Source organism: Cynocephalus volans, chromosome 1 (genome assembly GCF_027409185.1).
Source record: "Cynocephalus volans isolate mCynVol1 chromosome 1, mCynVol1.pri, whole genome shotgun sequence".
NCBI classification, from domain to species: domain Eukaryota; kingdom Metazoa; phylum Chordata; class Mammalia; order Dermoptera; family Cynocephalidae; genus Cynocephalus; species Cynocephalus volans.
The window spans coordinates 274,825,983-274,834,790 of NC_084460.1; the positions used below are offsets into that span (position 1 = coordinate 274,825,983).

Genomic DNA, 8,808 nt, shown 5'->3' on the forward strand with positions numbered 1-8,808 from the left:
CTTTTAACATCACAGAACCGAGTCCTAAGGTGAGTGTCGGACGTCTCTGGCCTCTCAGAAGTAATGCCTGGGTCGGGGTGCCGGGCCCCAGCCCCTCTCCCCATCCTCCCTCCCACCCCAGTTCCTGGGTATAGCTCTTTCTAAGGTTGGCTCTTCTCTCATTTGCTACCTTCTACCCTGTCCGTGCCATGGGGGAGAAGTTTTTTTGCAACTGGCTCTTTTTCACAATGGAAACAAACATGGCCTGAGACTGGAGTCCCTCAAGCAGCAAAGTTCAAATGGAACAGCCCTGGCACACAAGAGAGGCCCAGGATCAGCTGTGGATTGGCGACTGCAGGCAGGATTTCAGAGCTGGGGGCAAAGAGGGACCCTGGAGATGCCTAAGGTTCTCCTTGCTTCGCAGCTGAAGCCAAAGCCCCAGGGGGAGCACTAGTCACGGCAGGGCTATCCCTGCCATGGAGTCGTGGAGAGGAGGTGTGGAGGGTGTGCGGGTGGCCTGCAGCTGCTCAGGAGTCACACAGGATTAAATAAGGGTGAACCCCATCAGCCCTGCTCCCTAGGCCTGGCCTGGGCTTGGAGGCGTGGGGAGGTGGGCACCAATGTGGTGCAGACCTGCCCCACCTGCCTCTGCGGAGTCAGCTCCAGCTTCGGGCCCTGGGCAGGGGTCGCTCCATCCTGTGACTGTAGCAAGTGAAGGGGTCTCCTGCCTGAAGATGCCTGGAATTCCCATCACACACATGTGTACATGCGTGCGCACGCGCGTGCGCGCACACACACACACACACACACACGGCAGAGCTACCATCACACAGCCAGTCTGGATGAGGAGAAAGGAGCACATTCCTCCAGCCCAAAGCTCAGCTGAACGGGGCCCTGCGAGGGGGATGAGGTGGCTCTGCCCTGCATGGATCCCCACCCACCCCTCCAGGGCCAGTGTGCCCCATCACCAGATTAACCCTTCCTGTTGAGTTAGGAGCTGCCCACCCTGCTAAACATGCCCCAGGTTGCCAAGGGGAGAGAGCAATTCAGCCACGACCCCCCACCATGAACTGGGCTAATTCATGGAACAGAGAGGTGCGGGGTGCAGGAGGGGGCCAGGTGGGCTCAAGGGCAGGGGGTACACCCAGGGAAGGCCCTTTCTCATTTTTTCTGGAGGCAACAGTGGCCTGATCTCTCCCAGCCAGGCTGAGACCCTCCAGCACAGCCTAGGTTCAGGGATAAGGTCCCTCTGCAGAGCGGCGTGGACCCCACCCCTGAGGCTCACCCGGGCCGCAGGAGTCCCTGGGACCTAATAAGACACACAAAAATCAGCAGGTAGGCTGCAGGCCCTGGGCATGCAAGGAGAGGGAAAACTGAGCCTGCCCTGGGTGATCTCGCTGCCCCCGAGCCTGGCTCGGCACTTGGGCGTGCCTGCAGCCCTGACATCAAGAGGATGAGCCTGCCACAGGGAATGGCGGGCACGCGGCCCAGCTGTCGGGGGAGCCCAGGCCAGGTGCCCGGCAGCCGACAGCCTCCTTCTCGCCCTGGCTCTGACCAGCCCTGCACTTCTGTCTGGTCGGGAGGACCAGGCAGGCCTGCGTGCATGAACTAGAACAGCAGGAGGCCACTTGGAGGAGAGAAAAGGTGGAAACCTCAAGCAGGTCCCCAATGCTGATTTCTTTGGGGGATCTAGGGGGAAATGTCCCCTCTTATCACTCTCCAAGGAGGGAACCTGCCCCAGACCTGCCTGCCTTCCTGCCACAGAACCCGGGTCACCCCTCTTTGGTCAACTGGGTGGTCACTGCTCCGAGGAGTTCGCCTAGTGCGGATGCCCGATGGCATGGCACCCTGCAGCTCAGAACTCCTGGCTCCAGTGACCCTCGGCCTCCGAGTGGAGCAGCGGGGCCACGGGCCACCGGCCCAGCCTGTTCGTGAGTCCTATGCCACTATATGGCTACACCCAGCTTGTCTGTCCTTTTCCTATTGATAGACACCTGAGCTGTTTCCAGTTTCTACTTTTATGAATAAAGCAGCTGTTAGCATTCTTCTTCAAGTCCTTTTGTGAACATGATTTTATTCCTCATGGGTAAATTCCTAGGAATGAAATGCATTTTACAGAAAACTGTCAAATGTTTTTCTGAAGCGATTGTGCCATTTCCATCCCACATGTCACAGTACATGAGTTGCAGTTGCTCCACACGCTTGCCAGCATCTGGCATCACAGTCTTTCTATATGATAAAAGCTATGGACTCTGTCCCCATAAAAGATAAATGTACACAGAAAACATGTGCCTGCCAGTAACTCTCCCCCTATGCTGGCTTATCGGTCTCAGGAAAAGATTGTTCCTCTAGTCCAGAGATGAACAATATGTAATGAGACACCTAATAGGACTGGTATCGAATGCCTACTACACGTCAGGCATTTTATGCACATTAGCTCAACTAATTCTTACAGCAAGTCTGTGAAATAGAATTAAGCCTATCTTACAGATGAGGAAACTGAGGACTAGTCCTAATGAATAACTTGATCAAGATTACACAGCTAGTAAGTAGCAAAAATGGAGGTGGAGCTCGGGTGGGGCTGACTGGAGTTAAAACTCATGCTGTGCAGAGGGAGGGTTACGACCAAAGGACGCTGGCTGAGGAGTAAGGGGCTGGCCGGGCACTCTGAGCAGAGCACAGAGAAGGTGCAGGCAACACGCTGTGGGGCCAGACTGCCCGAGTCTGAGTCTTGGTTTTGCTGCCGTGTGACCCTCGTCAAATAACTTCTCTGTGCTTCAGCGTATGGTGTGAGGTGGTGTCTCACTGAGGTTTTGATTTGCATTTCCCTGATGGCCAATGATGCTGAGCATCTTCTCATGTGTTTACAGACCGTTCCTATATCTTCTTTGACAAAATGTGTATTCAGATCCTTTGTCCATTTTTTAATCAGGTTGTCTTTTTATTGACTTGTAAGTGCTCTTTATATATTCTAGATATAAGTCCCTTATCAGATATAGGATTTGCAAATATTTTCTCTCATTCTATGGATTGTGTTTTCACAAATTCAACTTGTGAAGGCCGAAAATTTTTTATTTTGATGAAGTCCAGTTTATTTTTTTATTTGTTCTTGTGCTTCTGGGGTGTTATCTAAGAAACCATTGTCTAATCCAAGGCCACAAAGGTACATCACCCTGTTTTTTGTTGTTGTTATTGTTGTTGTTGTTGTTGTTTTTTTAAAGATAACCAGTAAGGGGATCTTAATCCTCAACTTGGTGTTGTCAGCACCACACTCTCCCAAGTGAGTTAACTGGCCATCCCTATATAGGAATCCGAACCCATGGCCTTGGTGTTATCAGCACCACACTCTCCCAAGTGAGCCACGGGCTGGCCCCATCACCTTGTTTTTGCACTATCATTTGAAATTATTTTGTCATTTGTTTAAGTATTTGTTGTAAAAGTGGGGTAGGGTTGCCAGACAAAATATGGGACTGGTGACCACTTGAACTGGAATTTCAGATGAATAGTGAACACTTTCTGCTGTGGATTAGATGTCCCCCTGAAGTTCATTGAGGCTTAATCCCCACTGACAGTGTTCAGAGGGTGGGAGATCCTATTATGGTCATTGAAAGGTGGGGCCTTGAAGAGGTGATCTGATTGTGAGGACCATGCCCTAGTAAATGGATTAATCCATTGATGGTTTAATGGTGGTCATGGGCATGGTTCTGAGGGTTTTAAAAGGAGAGCCAGTGAGGAGGTTAGTGTCTCTCTGCTTCTGCCATTTTGCCAAGTGACAGTCTGCATCACTGTGCAGAGTCACCATGAACAAGGCCTTGACTAGATCTGTTCCCTGGACTCTTGACTTTCCAGCCTCCGAAAATGCAAGCAATAATATTGTCCTATTGCAAATTACCCAGTTTCAGGAATTCTGTTATAAGCAACAGAAACGGACTAATACACTTTCTTTATATATATATATATATTTTATTATTTTTTTTTTAGCAGCTGGCCAGTACGGAACCTGAACCCTTGACCTTGGTGTTAACTTTTTTTGTATAACTATGTAAATATTGCAGAGGATGCTTATCCTGTGAAACTTACTCATTCTCTGAGATTCAATTTTAACTGCCATCCAGGTATTTTTATTAGCTCCCTCTCCCGTGACTTAATTATTTTTTTCTCTTAATTGTGATAAAATTTAAGGAACATAAAGTTTAAGTATTATAAAAGTATAAATAGTATAAGTAATATACAAGTTTACAAGTGAGCCGGCTTGTGGCTCACTTGGAGAGCGTGGTGCTGATAACACTAAGCCAAGGGTTAAGATCCCCTTATGGGTCATCTTTAAAAAAAAATGAAATAATACAAAAAATAAATAAATAAAGTTTACCATTTCCACCCGTTTTTTATCCTTTTATTTTGCTTTCTCACCTTCACACAATCCACGACACTGTGACCACTCTTCAGCGTGCAGTTCTTTGTTAGTTTGTAACTTTTTGAAAGAACCGGGTTAGAAACGCACCAGGCTCTGCCCTTCCTGGCAGGCCCCGCCCCCGTATCCTAGCAACGCCGGGACGCGCCTCTTCAGGCTGGGAGCGCGCACGCCGGAGTCACGTGCCGCCGTGCCCCCCGCCGCCGCCGTCTCCCTTTCGCGGTTCTTAGAGAGTGGCGGCGGCGGCCATGGCGGCGACTGGAGGCGGAACGCGGACGGCGGCATGGCGGCCACGCTGCTCGTGCTTCTGGCGCTTGTGCTGCCCAGCGTCTGCGGAGACTCCTCGGCTTGTGAGGAGGGGCCGGGGGTCGGGGGGACTGGGGAGCTGTGGGTTGAGGGACCAGGGAGCCGAGGTCAGGGGATGAGCGGGGTGAGGCCACCGGTTCGTAGGGTCTCAACCCGAAGGCCCTGGGATCGAAGCCCATGACGGGAAGACCCCTGGGGGTGAGCAGGCCCCGACCCGGGGGGCCTTCTGGGCAGGGGCGGTGCTGGAGGTGTGAGGAAGGCCCTAGAGAATTCCTGGGGGTGGCAGCAAGTGCTTGGGCGTGAAGTCCCTGAGGTTTCCGGGGGTGGGCACTACGGGTTTCCAAGCTGCTGTTCCCCAGGTGTCGCGGAGGTGCCTCTGTCCTGGAGTCGTCCGTAAGTGTGAAGCCTTGGGCTTGCTGGTGGGGTGGGGGTCCCTGGTTGAGGTGGAGGGTCAAGGAACTAACCTGACCCCTGGGTGAGGGTACGGGTGCCCTTCCCTGTGCTCAGGGGTAGGGAGGCCCCAAGCCTGGGTCCTTGGACGTTCCCTTTGGACTGGAGCCAGAGGTCAGAGACCTGTGTAGGGCCTGCTCAACCCACCCTAGTGGACTGGGTCTTGCAGGGCCTGGGGAGGAGACCCGAGGGAGGGACCATGGGGGGGTGGCACGCCCTGCTTGCTGGGTGTCAGGGCAAGAGACTCTCCCCCAACCCCCGGACTCCCTGGGGCCCTGCATGGTTGGTTCTACTTGAAGAATGTGCCCTTGTCCTCCAGTGGGTGCTGGGACCAAGTGTGCGTAAACGGCCCCCAAAAGGGTCAGGCCTGGGGCCTGGACCAGATTCTCATTCTTCACAGGATTTAGTCCCAGCGTCTTGCCCCATTATGCACCTGCCCCAGGTTGCCTCCACAACACGAATCCCGTGTTAGGCTCCAGTGAAGGGCCCTGCCTGTGCGGGGCGGCAGGAGCTCCCAGAGTTTGATGCATGTTGCTCTCTCTGATTTTGTCTCACTTGGGGGCAGAGAATAAGATGGCATCTAGTCCACCCTCATCCTTTTACACGTGGGGAAACTGAGGCCCAGGAGGGGAGTTGAGGTGTTCCAAGGTCACAGTGAGGTTGCCTTGGGCACCCAGTTCAGAGCAGGGAATGTTGAGAGCTGTTTTTAGCAGACTCTCATGGCCTCTGGGTCTCAGTGCTGTGCACAGGACTGGGCCGTATTTTGAGGGAGGGCACACATGGTGTAGAGACTGCTCATGGGTAGATAGATTGGGGCATATTTTTCCAGGAGAAAAGGAAGACAGCCTGTCTTCTGCTTGATAGAAATTTTTTTCCTTTATTGAGATCCCAGTTTGGTTCTGGGTTAAAGATTCCTAGGGACAGACACATAGGGAGCCAAGTGTAGAAGCAGAGGTCTGGGGGCTCTTGGAGAGGTGGGAGTGGCCTGAGCCACGTCAGCTGTCCTGAGCAGGGAACTGCAGGGCCAGGGAGGGGCTGCCTCTTTACCACGTCCTTCTCCTCTTCCTCCTAATCAGAATGGCCCTTTATTGAATGCCTCCCGGCCAGGGCATTGGCCCAACAGTAAGGCAGCTCTCTGGTGAGTGCAGGACGTAAGCCACTGCAGGAAGACCTGCTCCCTGGTTTGCAGAGGGGCAGCTTCTCTTCTCGCTGTGTTGTGTCCTTACACAGCAGGGAAGGACAGCGTCGTCCTTGTTCCTTATTGGACTAATCCTGTTAGTCCAATAGTGCACTAATTAGTGCAGGATTAGTGCACTAATCCTGTTCATGACAGCTCCACCCTCACGACCTAATCACCTCCTAATACCATCACCTTGGAAATTAGGTGCTCAACATAGAAATTGTGGGGACGCAGACATTCAGTGTGTAGCACATGGCATATTCTCCCCCATTCTTTTCCATTTGACCTCCTGTGTCTTCGTGTAAGTGGATTTTTGTAGTGAGATCTGCTACCCAGTCTGAAAATCATTGCTAATAATTGAAGCCTTTGGGTGATTTACGTTTTATTATATCTTTGGTATTGTTGACTTTACATCTTCCATCTTCCTGTTGGTTTTCAAATGTTCCTGTTTTTGTTTTTTCCTTCTATTCTGCTTCTTTTTGGAGTGAAATATTTTTTCAGGGCTCTTCATCAGTGTTTCTGTTGGTTAGTAGTTGTTCTAATGATTACAACACTCACTCTTAATTATTACAGACAGTGGAGGACTAATGTTGTGGACACGCCGTCGTTCGTGTTGTGGTTGGTGTCGCTGGTCTGCTGTTTTGTCCTGGTCATCATCCGTCAGCCTGAAGAGCGTTCTGCAGTGTCCTCAGGAGATGAGTGAGCGGGTTCCAGGTTCTCCTTGTATCTGTTTATCCGAGAGTGTCCGCAAGGCTCCTCCGTGGTGAAGAGTGGTCAAGTTACCGCATTCTGTGCTCACTTTTCCTCCTTTGCTGTTTTGTGAATTCAACACTTTGTCTCCTGCACATCAGCAGCACTGCTGAAGCCCTGGTTTGGAATCATCTTTTCCTTGGCTGCTTTAAGGACTTTTTCACCTTCGGTTTTCTGCACAGGGTCTGTCGTGTGCCTGTTCATTCTCTTCCTGCAGCTTTCTGAGTTTCTTGCTTCTGTAGCTTGATGTTTTTCACCAACTGAGGGAAATTTTGGTCCTGTCGTGGGTTTTTTCCTGCCCCATTGTCTCTCCTCTCTCCTCCTGTGTTTTCAGTTATGTATGTTACACGGCTTATTATGGTCTGACAGGCTCTGTTCATTCTATTTTTACCTGTGTTTTCCTCTTTTACTCAGTTTGGACAATTTCTGCTGATTGGCTTCAAGTTCCCTGGCTTCTTATCTGCTGTCTCCAGCTGCTATTAAAAGCATGTAGTGAATTGTTTAATTCAAATATTGTACTTTTAAATTCCAGAATTTCTCTTTATTTCTTTCCTTAATTTTTCATTTCTCTGCTAAGATCCTCGTTTTTTTTCACCCTTTATATACACTGTTTTCTTTCAGTTCTGGAACATATTTAAGTAGATTAGGATTGGCCTTCAGACCAGCAAAGGGGAGTGGCTTTCAGACTCACCAGGGGATGCCCATAGTGATGAGAACACGAAGGGCAGGCCAGGAATTGGGACAACAGTCTTTGGAGAGAAACTTTCCCCTTCACATGTGTCTCCCCATCTGTGAACAATGGCAGCAAAAAGCTTGATTAAAGCCAGTGACACTAGAGATCCTGCTACGAGCCTTCCCTTCCCGGTCCCCAGCAGGCTGCAGGGCAGGGGATGACCAGTTTCCCCGTTCTGTCACAGAACTTCAGGGAATTATTTCACAAGTCCACGGCCAGTCCACCCATTACCTGTGTCATGAACAGCTCTGCTGAGACAAACCTATGGTTCCCAGGAAATGGTGGATGGTGATTATAAATACTGTTTCCACTGGTGACCTGGGTGATTTATTTAGTATCTGAAAAACCACTTTAGCACTTAAAGTGCTGTGTATGTTCCCCTGAAGCACCAGGATCTTTTTTTTTTTTTTTTTTGACCGGTAAGGGGATTGCAACCCTTGGCGCGGCGCCATCTGCACCACACTCAGCCAGTGAGCGCACTGGCCATCCCTATATGGGATCCGAACCCGCAGACCTGGCACCATCAGCACTGCACTCCCGAGTGAGCCATGGAGCACCAGGATCTTAATGTCAGGAGGGCATGCTGACGGGTAGTAAGGAATGAACCGTACACTTCTTCAAGTTCACATGTCCATTTACACAAAGCTGTTGAGACCAATATCCAATTCTGTTTAAAAGTTACATGTCTTCTACTGTGTAAATGTGATCACACAGGCCACCCAACACACACACAAACAGCATAAATATGTGATACACATCAGTTCCTGCTACCTCTCTTATGGCTTTTCTGTAAGTTAAAAAACTATATGAAATTCTAGTAATTTTTTCTAAAAGGTGAATACAAATTAAAAACCTAAAAGACAGATATTTTCATTTTATTTTCTTTAAAGAGAGAAAGAAAATTTTCAAGCTTCACAGATTGACCTACTCACAGTTAAATAGCCACAGTACAAGTCACAGATGGGGGCACGGCCATCCTGGTCCAGAGGCACCACTCAG

General features: G+C 50.2%; 1 protein-coding gene across 1 annotated transcript; it reads left to right on the forward strand.

The window, feature by feature from the left end:
* The first annotated feature begins 1,678 nt into the window (after positions 1 to 1,678).
* On the forward strand, positions 1,679 to 7,610 carry LOC134369745 (uncharacterized). The gene is made up of 3 exons (XM_063086429.1): positions 1,679 to 1,906; positions 4,503 to 4,740; positions 6,900 to 7,610. The coding sequence occupies exons 1-3, from the start codon at positions 1,679 to 1,681 to the stop codon at positions 7,091 to 7,093; spliced, it is 660 nt and encodes a 219-aa protein (XP_062942499.1). The 3' UTR covers positions 7,094 to 7,610.
* The last annotated feature ends 1,198 nt before the right edge of the window (positions 7,611 to 8,808 follow it).